This window comes from Typopeltis vanoorti, chromosome 1 (assembly GCF_054136105.1).
Source record: "Typopeltis vanoorti isolate ZY-2024b chromosome 1, IOZ_Tvanoo_1.0, whole genome shotgun sequence".
Classification (NCBI taxonomy): domain Eukaryota; kingdom Metazoa; phylum Arthropoda; class Arachnida; order Uropygi; family Thelyphonidae; genus Typopeltis; species Typopeltis vanoorti.
This window is the reverse complement of record NC_143549.1, coordinates 54,020,827-54,040,643: the sequence shown is the minus strand read 5'-3', so window position 1 is coordinate 54,040,643 and position 19,817 is coordinate 54,020,827. Positions and strand designations below refer to the sequence as shown.

The following is a 19,817-nucleotide window of genomic DNA, read 5'->3' as shown; positions in this document are numbered from 1 at the left end:
AACATGGCAGGAAACATTGACAAACAAATTATATGACATTAAACCTGAAATTAACCACTGGCATTCCAGTCAACGTACAAAGAGAAGGGAGGAGGTTGTTCTTGCTAGGCTCCGCATAGGTCACAGTCACCTTACGGATTCTCATTTACTAAGAGCTGATGACCCTCCCATATGTGAAAAATGCAATTCACATCTCACTATTTATTGTATTCTGGTAGATTGTCAAAGATTTACACGAGAGAGGAATGAAATTTTCACCTATCTAACCAAGCCATACATACACTCGGGGAAATGCTAGCAGACGCAGGCAAATTGCATGATGTTTTTAATTTTTTAGAAATAATTAATTTGTACAAAAACATTTGACCATAAATTTGTAAATACTTTTCTGCTTAACTTAACTTTTATACATACATATTATTCATTAGGTTAAATCTGATCAATTTTATATTGCCTTGATCTTGTATATTTGTATCACCCTGCCGTAATTTTGTTAATATGTAAATATCATAATGCTAAACTTAAATTTTATGCATCAATACTGTATAATAATTCCTTTCTGACTCTTTAAGTATTAGTATAATAATGTTTGTTGTAATCTTACTAGATGTAGACAGTGCTTTCCTTGACTTGTTTTGTATATACATATGTTAACATATAGTTACCTTTTTATGTACTGCTTAAACCTCTGCAATAATTTTGTTTATATGTAGATACCGCATCACTTAACATACATCTTATTTACTACTTTATTTTTCGAATAATCATGTAGTGCTGTAGGACATCTTACCTATTCGTGCACTTTCTAGTAATTCTGTTTATATGTATTGCTACATTTTGTTTATACTGCATTGCTAAATTTAATTTTCATCCATGCATATTGTATAATAATCCCTTTTTGCCTATTTTTGTAAATGCTATAAAAGGCATCTATTATAATTTTACATATATGTAGATACTGCATTCCTTGGCTTAGTGTTTCATATATTATGTATTAACTTATATTGTTAACTATATTTGCACTACTGTAATAACCGCCTTGTGTGTTGCTGTGCCCTCTGCAGCAGTTCTGTTTACTTAGAGATGCTGCTTTGTGAAACTAGATTCTTGTACAGACATATTCTTTACAATTCTATAAACTAATGTTGTAACCTTTAGTATGGCGCAGTATGACCTTTGTAGTTTTTGTGCCAAATAAACTATAAACCAACCAACCAACAAACCATAACCTATCATGGTTTCATATTGCCAGACTTTTTTCATTAGTGTGAGACATATTCAGTGGATAATAACTGTTACACAGCCATTTTGGATCATTTTTGGGTTCACCTCCCATCACTATGGCATCTAGGAGTAAAAAGCATAAATCAAGTGATTCTTGTTGGGTTTTAAATGAGTATCAATTTGTACCTTTTTGTGCCGATTGACGATATGCCAGTGTGTTTAATTTATTGCGAGTCAGTGTGAGTATCAAAATACAATATAAAACGACACTACGAGGCAAAGCATGTGTCCAATTTCGATCACCTTGAAGGGTAGCTTCGTGTGGACAAAGTGAACCATCTCCAAATTGATTTTAAATGCCAGCAGGATACATTTAAAAGGCAGAGGGAAGAGAGCAAAGTGTGCATCAAAAGGAAGTTATGAAATAGCTGAAAAAAATTGCTAAAAAAATCAAAAGCCTTCTTGGACAGCGAGTTTGTGAAAGAGTGTCTCATCGCTGCTGGGGATATTCTGTGCCTAAATAATAAAGAAGTGTTTAAAAAACCAAGTTTGTCTGGGGTAACTGTAGCACGACGTGTTGAAGAACTTACCAATGACATTGAAGGAACTTTAAAAAAACAGTCATCCGAATTTATGTCATATTCACTTGCTTTAGATGAGAGCACAGATGTGAAGGATACAGCACAACTGGTTATCTTTGTCTGCGGCATTGATCAACAATTCAATGAAGAACTGCTATCGCTCGTATCTATGACAAAAGGCACTGATATTCTTGAATCCACCAAGAAAAATGCTCCAGTATTTCGACCTCAGCTTAACCAACCTCGAGGGTGTGGTAACTGATGGTGCCCTCTGCTAAGGTGGGAAAGAACAAGGGTTTGTTGCACTGCTATGGAAAGAAATGGAACTAGAAGGAAAAGATTTCGTTCATTACCACTGTTTAATCCACCAGGAAAATTTGTGCACGAAAACTTTTGGATTTGAGAATGTCATGAAAGTTATTTTGACTGTCGTCAACATTATTAAGGCAAGAGGACTGAATCATCGTCAATTCCAAGAGTTTTTGACCCAAGAGTGTGAAGCGGATCATAGCGATGTGGTTTATAATAGTGATGTGCATTGGTTGAGCAGAGGGAAGGTTCTTAAAAGAATCTTTGACTTGAGGAGCGAAATACAGCAGTTCATGCAAACCAAGGGAAATCCAATTGCAGAATTTAAAGATCCGAAGTGGATTACAGACTTTGCCTTTGTGACCGACATCTCGTTGCATATGAATGACCTAAATACATGGCTACAATCCAAAGATCAACTGGTGCACACTCTGTTTGATCACATCAAAGCTTTTGTAGCTCAAACTTTGGGAGGCACAACTCGCAAAAAAAAAGACAACTCATTTTTAGCTTCTTGCCGAGTCCAACTGTTCATCTCTTGATGAATATGCTACAAAATTAGCTGTGCTGAGAAGTGAGTTCAAAGAGAGAGAGAGAGAGAGAGAGAGATTTAGTGATTTTTGTAACCAAGTCTTCTTTAGATTTATTTTCAATGCCATTCACTGTCAATGCTGCCGAAATGCAAGGCTCAGTACAAATGGAGATGCTTGAACTGCAAAACAACTCTTCTTTGAGAGAAAAATTATTCAATGTGTCCTTGCTTAGATTTTACAAAAACTACATTTCTGAGGACACATTCCCTAATCTTCACCAGCATGCTTTGTTAGGAAGCACACACTTATGTGAGCAATTCTTCTCCAGAATGAAGCACGTGAAGTCCAAGACAAGAACTCAGATTATGGAGCAACATCTCAAGAATACTCGGCACATAGCGACTTCCAATATTGACAACCTGGTCAAGGAAAAACATTGCCAAGTTGCCTATCGACATTGTAAAAAATTAATGTTTTCTTCATTAAATTATCTTTTTTCAAGTATCAATTGTATTTACTTATGAACTTGTATTTCGTTGTGAATCTAGAAAGCATCTTACAATTCTAAATACTGCAGTATAGCTTAGTGGCCCGCAGGCTTCATTGAAATTTTTAATGCAGCCTGCACTGTCTGAAAGGTTGAAGATACCTGTTCTAAAAGTAAGAGGTTAAGCTATATGTGAAAGCAGCTAAACAAAAAATCATGGGAAAACTGGCAAGAATATAGAAGGTAAATATCAGGAAGATGAGAAAATGCTCCAAGGGTTGTTGAAAAAGCTTAGAAGTGGAGGAAAGAGTACTGTGAAAGGAATGAAAGTTGATAAAAGTGACATGAAAACTGAAGATAAGGATACCCTAGATATCTGGAATAATTACTTTGAAAGCCTTAAATGAAACATACAATGACAGAACAATAGCAGAAAATTTTTCTATCCCAGTACTTGAGGTAGAAAAGATTGTCAAAAACATGAAATGTGGAAAGGCAGCTGGAGTAGATGATATTCAACCTGAATTGCTCAAATATGAAGATATAAAAGTTTTGCAGTGGCTATACTGCATAATTCAGAAGGCCTGGTCAGAAAGTCGAATTCCAGATGACTGGAATAGAGCTATCATAATTCCCATTATATAAAAAAAAAAGGAATAAAGCTGGATATGAAAATTACAGAGGAATTTCTCTACTATATGTTCCAGGTGTCAGGTTCAGATTTTCACTTTACGACAAATAGTTGAGAAATCATGGGAATATGATAAGGATTACTTAAGTTTTAGTTGTTTAATAGAGACATGCGCATCAGACATACTATGTTTTTTGAATAACAGCTTCATACGTGTAAGAGAAAACTAAACATAATTTATTACTCCTATATATTTCACTCAATACGACACGAGCTTCTTTCAGCGAGAAGACAGAAAAACTGGTAACAAATTTAAATTCTGAATACAAGAATGAGTTGTACAGCATGCATATAATATCACATAATCTGCATTATAAGAATATGGTGTTGTTTGTAAAGTTCGATAAAAAAAACAAGTTAAACACCTTTTTTTTTGACAAAATCACCTTTAATTCTCAACATAGTTTCCACTGCGGTCTACACATTTGGTCCAGCAAGTTTCCAATTTTTTCATCCCATTTCAAAAGTAGGATTTGTCAAATTGTGGAAAATAGTCATTGACAGCCTTGATGACATCCTCGTTCAAAGAAATTTTTTTCCTACTGAACCAAATTTGTAAGTTTGGGAACAAGAAGTCACATGAGGCCAAGTCTGGAGAATACAGTGAATGTAGAACCAATTCGAACCCCAATTCGTGCAATTTTGCATGAATTGGAGGTTCAACATATTGGCAGTTGCCATTGCCAATGTGTCAGACAGTGCATTGTCTTTATGAAAGAACACTTTTTTGTGCACCAATCTTGGCCATTTTTCTCCTATTCTTTTAAACGATCCACCAATGATGCATAATAGGTTCCTGTTATTGTCTTACCGTTTTCCAAATAGTCTATCATGATAATTCCTTGGGAATCCCAAAAAACAGTGGCCATCACCTTCCCAGCTGACAAATGGTCTTCACTTTTTTTCTGTGCTTTTTCAACAGGCATTGTCCACTGTTTTGACTCATGCTTGGACTCAGCTATGTAGTGGTGGATCCAAGTTTCATCAACAGTCACGAATCGATGCAATAAAATCTTGCGAATTGTGATTAAACATCGGCAAACACTGCATTGAAATGTCTTTTTGGATGCATTTTTGATTGACAGTCAACAATTTTTCATGCAGGATATTATACACCCATTCAGTTGAGATGCCTACAATCTCACAAACTTTCACTCAGCAGTCTTCGATAATGATACCATGGATTTTGCCAATCATCCTTTGTAGTGACCTCAGTCAGGCATCTGAGCGTGCTTCATCTTCAATGGACTTACAACCATGTTTAAACTGATTTATCCAAAAATAAACAGTCTTTAATGCTGGTGCAGAGTCCCCATGAACTGCATCTAACTCAGCTTTCATCTGCGTGGCCATTCACTTCTTCAAATAAAAGTGTTTTATCACTGCATGAAACTTGTTTTTTTCCATTTTTATGAAAAATGAGAACATGGCTATTTTAAATGTTTGTCAAATGAGAACTAAGTGTCGCACATGACTAAAATTTGCCAGGGGTCATGAAAAAGATGATGCGTGCTGACACTGATATGAATGAACAAATTGTGTCACCATCTATTGGAAATTTACCAAACATTTCAAACAATCCTCGTAAATTACTATTTTCAGTAACTTATTCTTACAATGAAGATTAATGGAAGTCTGTCAGAAATTTTGGTAAGATACATAGGACTACTCAAAGAAGTCACACTTGTGTAACCAACGATGTTATAATGCTGGTTTAATTCCCAAATTTATCAAAATGAAGGGGCTATTAAATCTTATTCTGCTCATAATATTTACCAAAGAGCCAACAAGGAATCATTGTCTGAAAGGATACATTCTGCTAAGAAGCTATTCTTTTCTAATAATAATAAAATTTCTGAATTTCAAATTCTACTACAGAAAAATCTTAGTTCTGAACATTTTGACTTGATCAGTAGGACTTCTCTTTCCTCAGCCAGATGTGCTCACTTAAACCATAAACAGAAGCTGATATGTAAGTTTGAATTATTAGAATAAAGAAGCCATCGGTTCATTCAGCAAACACCCAGCTCTGCCCATAAAAGATGGGTTATAAATTTAACTAACCATCCATCCGATTTTGCAATAACACCATGTCATATGCTTCATTTAGACTTTGTGGTATGTAGAAAAAGACATCAGGGAATTGCATACAGATGATGTTAACAAGCTAAGGTTTGAGACTGCACAGATTTTATAAAGCCAAACCTCCTCCGCTGAACATTTCATTACCTGAATTACAAGCTTTCTGTTCTTCATGCCAAAATAATAACATTATAATAACAAAGTCTGACAAAGAAAATGCAACTGTATTCATGGATACCACTGACTACAATTGCAAACTTAATGTGTTACTGCATAAAAGATCCACTTATAGTGTAATTGACAGAGATCCTAAGCAAAGCCAGTTAAACAAATTGAATACATTTTAGATCAAACATATTCCTTTCAGAATATTAGTATTGAAAAGTTACAGATTCATCATGCTCATCTCCCATTCTAAGGTACACAAATCTGGCTATCCATTACATCCAATAGTTAACTGCATAGGATTCCTGCTTATTATTAGCAAAATATCTTTCAATCTACAAAATTTTACTATGAAAAGTAACTCTTATATAAAAAAATAGTTTTCACTTTGAAGAAAAATAATTAAAAATCTTCCTTTTTAAAATGTGGTGACCAAATCTGTGCACAGTAATTTATATGTGGTCTGATCAAAGTTTTGTACAATGGAATCAAAACATCCTTACTTCTATACATCAATGTTCTCCATGTCATTCCCGTAATCTGTTGTGTCATCCTCACAATTTTAGCAAAATGCCTACAAAATTCCAAGTCCCTATCCCCCCCCCCCCCCAGATCTTTCACTTCCTTCACCTCTTCTTCCCAAATTATAAAAACTTGCACTTTGCAGCATTAAGTGACATCCCCCCCCACAAACACTTGACCATTCAGACAGTCCAATTAGGTCCTCTTGCAAAGCTACAACATCTGCTCTACTTCTCATAACTCTCCTCAATTTTGCATCATCTGCAAACAATGCATCACTTCAAATTTAAGCTCTTTGCAAACAAAGGGCTTAAATGTGGATTTAAGCCCTTTCCAATATCATTTACACATAAATTAAACAACAATGGCGCCAAAACAGATCTCCAAGGCATGCCACTAGTGACTTTCCTCCTCTGGGATATCACTCCCCCCATACACAACCTGTTGAAACCTATCAGAGAGTCAATTGCCAACGTGTGAAGCCATTATTCAAAAAAATATATAGTTTTACTTAAATTTTGCATGTCTGGAAAAGACATATGACAAGGTTCCCAGGGAAAAGCTTCTCAAACACTACAGTTATATGGGACAAGTGGAACATTATATAGGGCAATACATAGTCTATATTTAAGATGTCAGCAATTAGAATTGAAGGGAATACAGGAAGATGGTTTGATGTAAATCAGTGGTAAGACAAGGATGCACATTGTCTCCACTCTTATTTGTCATCTATATGGATCACATTATGAAAGAAAGTGGCATTAAATCTGATATTAGAATAAGAGATATCAAACTCTTGGCTTTATGCAGATGATGTTGTACTCCTAAATAAATTCAGTGCAAGTAAGTCTCCAGGATTCTCTAACTAAACTGAAGAAGAGCTGTAACAAATTTGGCATGAAAATCAGCAATAAAAAGAACAAAACTATTAAAATAGGAAAGAGCTGTTTTCTGAATGGAGCAAAATATTTCATCTATTTTGGCACAGTTTTTAGTCAAGATGGTAAGTTAAATCTGGAAATACACAACAGGATAAGCAAAGCTGACACAGTGGAGAGCAAGTTGAATAAATTTATATGGAATAAGAGAGAAATAAGCCAAAACACAAAACTAGTAGTACATAAGACAGTGTTCAAACCAGTTTTAAGTTGTGGATCTGAGAGCTGGGTTAGAAATAAAGTACTTGATCAAAGATTAGAGATCACAGATATGCCAGTTCTTAGAAAAATGAAGGGCCTGAACAGATAGCATCGGTGGCAGAATCATATTAAAAATTACGATATCAGGATGGAACTTGACATTGTTTGCATTCAAGAATGTGTGAGCAGGACTAATTTAAGATGGTATGGTCACTTAAATAGAATGGGAGAGGAAAGTTTAGCAAAACAGGTGTTTGATTTCAAGATGGCAGGAAAAAGACCCAGAGGATGACCAAAGTCTAGGTGGATTGATTCGTCATAAGTGCCTTTGAAGAACAAAATGATAAATACGAATATTGGAGTGTTGATGAGTAATAGACTAATTTGGAAGAAAACTGGTGATAGGATATTATTAATAATGTAAACTTAATCATGTAGTGTTGTCATAGTAGTCTGACCACCCCTTGAGTATCAGGAAATTGATAATGATGATAATAATAAAGGAGTCCTGTCGAGTAACTAATTTTATGGAAAACTGTTGACAAGATGTTAATAATAACGTAAACTTAACATATTACCATAAGAGCATCTTATATACTCCTTGAGGATAGATATCAGGAATTTGATGATGAATTATAAAAGAAAAAACTTGCCCAGGAAACTGTTTATAGGAGAGCAGTGTCTCAGAAAAAGACTGGAAAGCAGTGGTGTTCCAGTATATTCTGTTCTTGGAGCTGTAAGTTTAACTTTTTTTTAAATATCATTAACTGTTTAAGTTAATGATATTTCATGTGGAGAGTGACAGGAGATATTCAATTTTTTTGTTGATGATGAAAGTTTGAAGAGAGTTTAAAAATACTTTTAGCTTGGATAAATGAATGAGGCTATTTTAATGTTAATAAGTGCAAAGTGTTGCCATATGAAGTGCAAAAGTATAGGGCTGAGGCAAGTTGCACAGCTTAGTCAGAGGCATTGCCATTTCCTTTGCACGTTCTCATAAATGCAAGCTGATATCCCATCTAATTCCATGGCTATATTTGCACTGGGACTCTGCAATATCCTAAGTGCATCCAATTCATCAACCTCTATTCTTACATCAGTTCCTGTCACATCAGTTTGCTGATCACTTTCTTCTTATATGATATCAACTTTCTTTCTTTTTCTTGCACTTTGATTCCATTACTTCCACATTAGTGGAAATCAGTTGAATAAATTTATATGGAATAAGAGATAAATTGGTAATGCTAAACTAGCAGTTTACAAGAGTATGTTGAAACCAAATTTTGCTTATGGATTGAGAATGAGTTACTTTAGGATCAGAGCTAGATAACTGGAAAGAGATATCTACATAGTTTTTTTTAAGTAATGTAATAGATTATGATTAATGCAGGACAGTGATCATGCAGTCTTGACTTGGGAAGTTACAAAACATTGAATTTTTAGGTGATTATGACAGGCTTGTGAGGCAACCTGATGCATGGTGTGGCATAAGAATCTGCAGGTGAAAAATGTTAGCAGTATATTGGAGATAGTCGCAAGGTATCTGAAGGAAGCAATACCAGGCTGTATACCCAAAGTCATGATAATAAATCAGGTAGGAGTAAATGGGTGAGTTCTTCTTCTTTGAGTGCCATCTCCTATCAGAGGTCAGCAACCACCTTGGCAAATTTTGAGCGATCCTCAGTCACTCTGAACAGTCCCTCAGAGCTCATGCCAGTCTACTATCTGATGTCTGTCATCCAAGATTTCCTTGTCTTTCTTGTCCTCTTCTTCCATTTATCTTCCCTTTTATAATCAATTGAAGTATCTTATATTTTCATCACAAAGTAGGTGACCAAGATATGCAGTTTTCCTTCTTTTTTATATCTAAAAGTTCACGTGATTTCTTCATTTGTTTAGTACTTCCTGATTGGACGTTTTTGTTGTCCATGGGATTTTTAATGTTCGTCTGTATAACCACATCTCAAAGGCTTCAAGTTTTTTTTATTGATGTTGTCCTCAAGGTCCAAGTTTTTGCTGTACAGCAGTGCAGATACATAGCATTTAACCGTGTGTACTCTAAACTCTAAATTTAAATTGCAGTTACAGTGTTGATTTCATCAGGATTTATTCAACTGATTCCACTAATGTGGTATAAGTTGAATAAATTTGCCATCTTCACAAAAATTATATTATGCCTAAATAGATGAAATATTTATTTATTCTATAGGTTTTCCACTGTAAAAGAACACGTTTTTCATATCACTACCTATTTTCACGGTTTCATGATTACATAGTTTCAGTTAAAATTTTGTTTAAACAGCAAGCAGAAACGAGATAGGTCCTACACATTTCTATTGTTTGCTGAATGCTGAACTATACTGACAATATGCAAATATTGCCTTCTCTTTGTTTATTGTAAAAATATCTTGTATTTTTTGTTAAATGTTATGCCAAATGTTTATTTGATACACCATATCAAATTAGATAACGTTCTTCTAGTCTACAGAACATTCAGGACAAATTAAACTGTAGTCATGAAATCACATTTAAAACTCACATTAGGTGCATAACTCTTATTTTCTTTGAGAAGGAAGAGAGAAACTGAGGATCTACTTGTAGAGTATGCAACTGATATAACCACAAGAAAGAACATCCCCCATGTTTCATCAAACTGTAATAATTTGTTCTTTTTCTTTTAGGATATATAAGAGATGTCAGATATTTTGAAGAAATTCGAAAGCACAGAGGTGCAGGCCATCATGAAAAGTTCTGATAAATACCTAGAGCAAAAATGATATTAAAGCAACTAATATAACCACAAGAGAGATCACCTCCCCCCCATGTTTCATTAAACTGTAATAATTTGTTTTTTCTTTTAGGATATACAGGGTGTTCGGGATAAATTTGACAGTTTCGTAAGGAAAAAGAAAATCTTCTTTGTATCTATTAAATTTAATGAATTGACAAAAAAACATTACAGGCAGAGTTAATTACAATACTATCAACAAGATTTACTCGAAATAACCACCATTAGCATCGATCACAGCTTCAATTCTGCTTCGGAACCTCGAACAAGCTGATGCTACAGTCTCCCTGGGAAGGGCCGCAAAAACTGTTTTAATTTTATCCATTAACTGGGCTTTTGTATTACTGGAAGTGCGATTGGTGTCTTTTTCAACTGCGCCCCATACAAAATAATCCATGGGGTTAAGGTCTGGGGAGTTTGGAGGCCAAACATTTGGACTGGTGAAGTCGTAGAAATTTTCAGACAACCATTTTTGACTTTTCCCAGAGGTGTGGCAAGGGGCCGAATCCTGCTGCCATACATACGGCCTACCATTGGCTACCCTTGTTATCCAGGGCTTGACTACAGTTAGCAACTCCACGAACAAAGCCCGAATTCCAATGCCAGGGTTCTTCAACACCTGTTCCTGCAGATTTGCGAGGAATTCTGCTGTACGAACGCAATCAGATCGTCTGCTAGGGATCTTTCTTCTTGCTACATCCTCGTAGTCACCATTGCAAGTCTCTAGTTCATGCCTGATTGTTTTTACTGTATTCAGGGAGCATTGGGCAGCAGTCGTAATATCCTTATTTTGATGGCGGGCACGAATCATCATGATACAAGTTATTCTCTTCCATGATTCAGGTGGGTTCCAGCTATCCATCCTTTCTGACATCTTGTATATGAATGAAGAAGGGTCCAAACTTTTAAATGAAGAGAAGTGTGTGTTAATACATGTAACTTACGGAAAAATATAATTAATTATAAATATGTCAAATTTATCCCGAACACCCTGTATATAAGACATGTCAAATGTTTTGAAGAAATTCGAAAGCAAGTGTAGGCCGTTATCAAGTTTTTCAATGCTGCAAGAAAAATCCACAACTGAGATTCACCAAACTTTGTGTAAGGCTTTAGGGGACTGTGTATCAGAATATTCAACAGTTGCCATATGGGTGGGCAAGTTTAAAGCTGGGCATTCTGAAAAAACAGATGCCACCAAGTTAGGAAGATCTTCCACAGCATTCACACCTGAAAACATCGATGAAGTGCATGCCATGATCCTTGATGATAGATGAATACCAGCCAAAAACATTGTAAAGACTCTGGGGATATCCAGGGAAAAAGTTGAGATTATCCACCAACATTTGGAAATGCAGAAGCTCTCAGCAAAGTGGGTCCCCAAATGTTTGAATGCTAACCGAAAGAGAGAACGTGTGCTGTCATCTCAAGGGATTTTGGGTCATTTTGAGAAATCTGGTGCAAATATTGTATTGTGATGGTGATGAAATATGGCTTCATCACTATGACCCAGGGACCAAACAACAGTCATTGGGGCCAAAGAAGTTCCAAACCAAAAAAAGTCAGCAGTGAAGGTTCTTGGCATTGTTTTTGGGATACGGATGGTGTAATCCTTACCACATACCTAAAAAAGGTAAAACTGTTATAGCAGTAGTTTATTCAACAGCTCTGAAGGAAAAACACCATGGGAAACTGAGCAGAGGCATGTTGCTTTTGAAGGACAAAGCACCTGCTCACACTATTCATGAAACCCAACAGACGATACACAACTTGGGCTTTTGATGTCTGCCTCACCCACCCTATTCACCAAACCTGGCCCCATCTGACTATTTCCTATTCCAAAATTTAAAGAAACACTTGAAAGGAACAAAATTTACCATAGATGATGAAATCATATCTGCAGCTGACTGGTTTGTGCAACAAGGGAAAGACTTTTTTCTCAGAGGACTGTAAATGATGCAGCAGAGTTGTAACAAGTATATAACAGTTCATGGGGAACATGTACAACAATGTGTAAGTTACATGGTTCAACCTCAATTCCTTCATGGTGATTATCACAACTTGGTTACTTATATATGGAAGCAGATGACTTCATACAAATAGTCCTAGTATATATTGCAGATATATAATATCTGCAAGTGTGAAAGCAATCCAAGAAAAGCAGTTCAGCATGCCAGCTGTTCAAAACACTCCAGTTTCAAACACAGCCTCACAATAGCTGTGAAAAACATCTTAAAATCATTCGAAACAGCTAAATGCAAGGAATAGCCTCCTCTCAAATGGCATCTAGGAATCTAGTTCTTTGACAGGCCATTTGATATAATTTTAGTTCTTCCATGCTTACGTCTCACTTATATCCAAATAGTACCATCATAATATCAGCCTGCATAATTCTTTTGAGGGCTTAACCTTTTTGTTCCAACTCTAAACAGATAACCAAGCAAAATTAACTCCACTGCCAAGAATCATCCTGATGGCATATCTCCTTTAGTCTTTCAGTAGAATGAGATAAAAAAAAAATCTCAATAGTTTAGAATCAATAAGTCTTGTTCTTAATGGCATCACATTACATAAATGTGCTTCAAAATTGGAGCTCCAGAATTAATAGCCATCCACCTATATCATTTTTGCAATCTGGCATCTACTCTTTTGTGCAGGGAAGCAAGTCTATATTCAGTCCATTTCAAACAAAGGAGATAAGTCTTACTGTATTCTGTCATACTCAGCAGATATGTTAGCTATCATAATCATCCTTTTGGAGACAAGCCATGGAAATATAGAAACTGATAACTTTTAACAATTTAATGGCATTAACTGGATCTTTCATCAAATCCTACTTACTAAACTAATATTTTATGATTTGCTTTCCACATTTTGGAATGGGCTGCTAGATTTTCTTGCCAATGCTGGAGTAGCCCAGGCCTGTATTTTTATTCATGCTCTTCTCCTATGTACGACCTTGTAATGTTCAAAATATTCCAGGCTTCTTCATGCCTTAAACTCTGCTATGTCCAGTGAGGTGAAAATCCTCTCTAGACAACTTGATAGCACTGAACCTTTAAAGTTTCAATACTGTCAAAAATAATCTGTTTGCAAGGAAGATCTCACCTTGCCTTCCTATAATTTGGATAATACTTATATCTCCAGGCAATATCATGCTAGGGATGATTTACAAATCTAGCTTTCCTAGCGCATGCATGCACACACGCATGCACCTCACATCCATAATATTTTCAGCATTCAAAATGCTCAGTGTTCTTTTCAGCCCCATTTCTCTCTCTCTCTCTTAAATTTACTTTTTGAACCAGCAAAAAATTTGTCTGAAATGCTAATCTTTATTATAAATGTTATATTAATCCCAAAATATTTTCTCAAAATTACACGATGCTTTTCATCTTTTCTTTTTTTTTCATAAACTAATTTCATTCATTTTTTCATAGATGTTCTGTTTCTGTGTTATGCAAATCCTATAAGTATCTTCATGGGCACTTTACTTCAACTGGCCAATGTTAGTCTTCCACTTACCTTCAAGCCTGTAAAACATAAGAGCCTGAGCAACATTCATTCACTCTAGCTTCACACTTTATCAAAACAACTTCTCATCTTCTTTAAATCCATCTATCTCTATTCCTCGGAACAACCTTAATCACATTGTTTTCCCCAAAAACTACAATCTCCAGCCATTCAAAAAACATTATTATTATATGGTCACCTCCATGGAGTCCGAAGACTCATTGTGGGAGACCCAATCTCTCTACACAATCTATCATACCTCTCCTTGAACCCATTCATAGAAAAGCACTCACAACTGACTGTGGCAACTCCTTCCATTCATTCACTACTCTCTCCAAGCAAAAAATCTAATTCTCACCCCCCCCCAGTGACCACATCTTCATTAAACTTCCAGGGATGACCTCTTGTTCTGGTCCCTCTAGCCAAATGCTGAAACATTTTCCCTGCATCTATCCTATAAAATTCTTTAAGCAACTTAAATGTTTCTATCATATCCCCCTCCCTCTTTTTCTTCTATTAACCAACTTCTGCAATCCACACACCTTCAATCTATCCTCATAGAGCACATTCCACCTGCCACTCACAATCTTGGTCACTTGCCTCTGAATCCTCTCCACCGCTCCCACATCCCCCCAAGGAACCCAGGAGACCAGACTTGAGCACAGCAATCTAAATGTGGGCATATCAAGGCCATATAAAAAGGAATTACAACTTCCTTTTCTCTACTTGTTAATGTGTATTTCAATAGCCAAGTAATCTTACCTGCTACCTCAGCAATATGTTCTAAACTTCAACGATCTGTCTACCACCACCCCTAAATCTCTAGCTTCATCTATTTTCTGGAGAACAGTGCCATCAATGAGATAAATGGCTTGTAATCTATTTATCCTAAAGTGCATAACTTTACATTTCTTAACATTAAACTGACACCCATTAACTTTTCCCCATACTAACAGCTTATTTAAATCATCCTGCAAGCTCTCCACATCGCCTCGATTAACTACTACGTAATTTTGCATCATCAGCAAACAAATGAATATTTCCTTTCAGGTTATTTCTTATATCATTTATGTACAACTTAACAGCAATGGTTCCAGCACTGAACCTTGTGGCACACCACTAGTCACCTGCTTTTGCCTCGATTCTGCCCCTCCATAATACCACTTTTTGATATCTGTCCAGCAGCCACCCTCTTATCTACTTAACCAGTGTCCATCCCAATTTGCATAGCAGTGTTCCATGTGGTATTCTGTCAAATGTTACTCTATTATAAAAAGTTAGTAAATAATTGGTCTATAATTTGCTACTGTAGTCTTAAGATTTCCCTGATGCAAAGGAATAATTTTGTCCTCTTCCACTCCCTTGGAACTCTACCAGAGCAATCAACATATCAATAGGTTTTGTCTTTCTCCTTATTATAGTTTTGCAACCCTCTCTCTTTCTCCCTGTGTGTGAGTGAGAGAGAGAGAGAGAGAGAGAGAGATTGGTGTGTGTGTGTGTATATATATATATATATATAAAATTTGAATTATCAATCATTCAAAAATTTGTTCATGTTTACTATCAAGAAATTTTAATTTGCTGACCAACATAAAAGTATCTTGTATGCTACTATTAAGTGATGAAGATTTTGTTGAAATAATGGAGCTTCTATTTTTGCATTTAATTTAATGTTATTAATTAATATAACATTAATGAAATCAATGAAAAAAAAAAGCAGAGAAAGAGAGAGAGAGAGAGAAATGGTTACCATATTTTGTAACAAAGCTATTTCCTGTTTCATATCTTTGTTACCCTGTATTAATCGACAAATTCTGTCTTCTGATTTGGCTAATTGTCTTTTTACATCTAAGTATTCTTCTAATGTAATGGGACTATCTGACTGGTCAGAGGATGCCATACTCTAAGAAAAGTTAAAGAACCGATATAAGAACTTTTTTTTCATGAGTTTCTGAAATCTTCTTAGAACAATCAAAATTGTGATATATTTTAGTTTAATACTGACTGAAAAACATTCCCTGCCAGCAGTGGTATGATAATTTTATAAATAGTATTATCAGAAATCTGTCTCAATGAGAGATGCATCACTCATTTGTTAATATTCACTAAGTTTTTTTTTTCCCTCAATCTGTATAGTCATTAATTTAAATAGCTAAAATAATTTAATAATAACCCTTGCTATTTAGTAAGAATAGCATATAAGCTTGCTATTTAGTAAGAGCAATAAAATAAAACAATTAAAATTAAATAACTCACTATTCTCAAATACTGAAATTTCTTTCTTTTTTTTTTTATTCATAAAGGAATTCTCCAGTGGCAAAAGATAATGGGAATGGATATAATCCTGTAAGTTTTTAGCATTCTGGTTTAAATAAATGAAATGTATATTTGGACAATAAGAAGCTTGTTCTCCTTTAATAATCATAGTAATGATATTTATAAAAACAGATACCCATCATAGCAAATTAAGCATATCTAAAATTAATCTACATCAATCATTTTAAAGCATTTCTAATACTGTGGAGCATGCACAGGTCCATGACATTTTAACAGAAAATGGGGCATCTTTGATGATTTACTGGTGAGTGCCTTTTATTTCCAATATCTACAGGACATGGATTTGAATCCCACAAACACTGATGTTTGTTAAAGTTACAATGGTTTTTTTGCTGTCCAAAATTCCTGCTTACTGAGGGTCTGAAATGGCTTAAAAAGTTCCATCTTTGGTGTCTAGAATTTAGATTACTTAAACCTTAGCCTTCCAATGTTTATTATGTGATTTAAATTTTTAACCATTTTTCTGAATAGGATCATCATTAAAAAAATCTGTTAAAATAAACATATCTCCATTCACTGATATGAAGTTACGTAGTCAACCAATTTATACACAGTATTTTTCTAACCATTCTGCATACTGTATCCACAAGATTAAAAATATTTTTATTTTATTTATTTATTTTTTGAATCAAGGCATTATCAAAATTTTTTTGTGAAAACTAGTGACAATTAAAAAAAAAAAAAAACTGATGAAAACAAAAGAAATGAATGAAATCATTTCTTTTGTTTTCATTTGGACTATGCCTCATGCCTCTCCCTCCGTATGGAGAGGCATAGTCCAAAAGGTTGTAAACCTATAGTACATTAGGACTGTGAGCAAATCAGAGATGTAAATTATACAGAAACTCTTCACCAGAGATGAAACAATTTTTTTTCATGTTACTTTAAGTCTCAAATAAGCAAGACAGTGGTTTCAACACCAAGCAATGAAATTCACTGGTGCAAGCTTGTGAACAGCATTGAAAGACATGTCTCTCATGTGGATTGCATGCAAGCTGTTACTCAGAATGCATTCTCCTTCCTCATTTGCATTTTATAACAGAATTTACTGAATAACCAGTGTTTTATTATATTCACCTTTTATCCTCTATTTTATATAATATGCTGAAAATTTAGTGTTACCAATAACTGTCCAAGAGTGTTTCCTCAATCAATACATATACCTAGACACTATTTAGGTGATCTACACATTTCCCAGATATACAGAATAAGAATTAATCTCAAATCATGGATAGGATATGCAGATAGTACAGTGATGAGGTAAAGCAAATATAGACAGGTGTACTGTTCAAGTGGAAAGAACTAGATGTGCAGAGGAAATAAGTGTTTGATATTTTTTGTACTAGCAATGAGGAATGATTCAAATGATACCAATATATGTGCATATCAGTGCACTGAACTGCAGTGAATTTCTCATTCAACAGGAAACAACATTAATTTGCTGCATTTAATTGAACTACGACCAACTAGAAGTAATCTTTGCTTTCATTCTTTGGTACAAGATGTGCTCTTTTATCATACCAAAAGCAAGAGAAATTCAAAAGGAAAACCGTTAAATTTCTAGTATGTGATGATCTGTAAATAATATGCCAAAACCTTAGACAAAACAAGTTTGCTACTGTAAGAAGAAGTTCAATGATATAAGATAAAAAGCTATTTGTGTATTATTCAGCACCTGAATTTTACGTACATTCCAATTCAATAAACCTGATTTTGTTGGGTGTAGATAATTGATGAGCATTCTGTATTCACCTTATTTTCTGAGCAACTTTCAAACCTTCCTCAAACGTGTAGAAAGGCTTATGTGTTTGTCGTATTTCATTGATATTTCTTATAATTACTTATAATTCTTTATATCAATAAAGAATTATAAGTACATAATTATTTATTGACTTATTGCTGATATTTCGCTGTTGTTATAACCAGCATCTTCAGAGCACAAAAAGTCCTCATTAGGCATCCTCTGTCTAAAAAAAAAAGAGAGAGAAAGCAGGTACAAGTTATGCTTTAAGATGACTGTCTCCCCAATCTTAGGCAAATTTATATAGCCATATTTGTTAAGATTTTTGAGTATGTTTCAAGGTTTCTGTTGCTTCTAAGAACAATCTCTCTGACTTGTAAGAACTTCTGTGCAGTACTTTTGCTTTCTTCCAGTTGATCCTGTGTGCAGGTGTATTCAAAGCATGGTCTGCTAGGCCCGACTTGCCATAGCGATAGTGCCGGATGTATCTTTTATGTTCACTGATGTGGATGTCCACAGTTCTTCCTGTTTGACTGTAGTAAGCTTGATCACACGAACAGGATACTTCGTAGACTCCTGGATAAAGGAGGGATGCTGTCCTTGGGTGAACAAATGAGAGTTGCTAATTTGACACATGGTCTGAATACAGTGTGTAGTTGATGTTTATTGAGAATTCTAGATATCTTTTTCAATGTGCCTTTATGTATGGGATGTGACTGTTTTGTTGCAGTTCTTGATGGTGGATAGCAGGAGGGGTTTCTTAGGAGCATTTAGTATTTTGTTTATCTTATTGGGATTATAGCCATTGGCCAAGGTGTGGTGTAAGTGAGCCAGTTCAGCAGCAAGAGCATTGTCATTGGAACAGATTGCTCTTGCTCTGTGGGTTAGCGTTTTTAAGATACTATACTGTTGAGAGGGGTGATGATGGTGTGATTGTTTGTGTAAATAAATATCTCCCTGTATGTGTGGATTTTCTAAACACTGAGAATGGTTAAGGAACCATCTGGAAGATGTGTGATTAGTATCCAGGAAGGGCAGACAGTAATTAGCTTCCAGTTCCATTGTAAAGTGGATTTTTTGGATGTTGGCTATTTAAATGCATTAAGAATGTATTTAATGTGCCTGGGCCATGTGGTCGAATAGCAAGCACATTGTCGACATAGCATAGCCAAAGCGTTGGTTTGAGAGTGGCTGTATCGATAGCTAGTTTTTCCAGGTGTTCTATGTAGAAGTTGGATGGGGGGGTTGAAAGGGGGTGCAGTCCATAGCTGTCCCATCTAATTGTTTGTATAGTTTCCCTTTCCGTGTAAAATAACCTGCCTGTACTGTGAATTTAAGTAGCTGAAATATATCAGGGGGAAAGTGTGACTTTAGCAGATTAAGGGTGTTTCGGTACATTTGTGAATAGTGAGGTGATATCAAAGCTCACCATTAAGTCTGACCTTTTTAAGGTATGGTGTTCTAAAATACTTTTTAGGTGGGCAGATTTTGACAAAGGAGGGAGAATTGTTTGTGAGAGTGGCTAGTAGCTTAGCTAAATGTCTAGTCAGTTTTGTATGTGGGACTATTTATACTATCTACAATAGGTCATAAGAGTGTACCTTGTTTGTGAATTTTTGGTGCTCCATATATCCTGGGTGTTTTAACATGGAAGGGCTTGAGTTTGTTTATTGTTTCTGTTACTGTTCCTTGAGTTTGTTTACTG

At 35.3% G+C, this 19,817-nt stretch overlaps 1 protein-coding gene across 1 annotated transcript in view; it reads right to left on the bottom strand.

Moving 5' to 3' along the window:
* The window catches only part of Git (ARF GTPase-activating protein GIT1), a 707,749-nt gene that overhangs the window by 194,575 nt on the left and 493,357 nt on the right, over positions 1-19,817 (bottom strand). Inside the window, exon 16 of the mRNA XM_090400625.1 lies at positions 15,785-15,937. Within this exon, the coding sequence (XP_090256751.1) occupies positions 15,785-15,937 (153 nt within the window). The remainder of the gene's footprint in view (positions 1-15,784; positions 15,938-19,817) is intronic.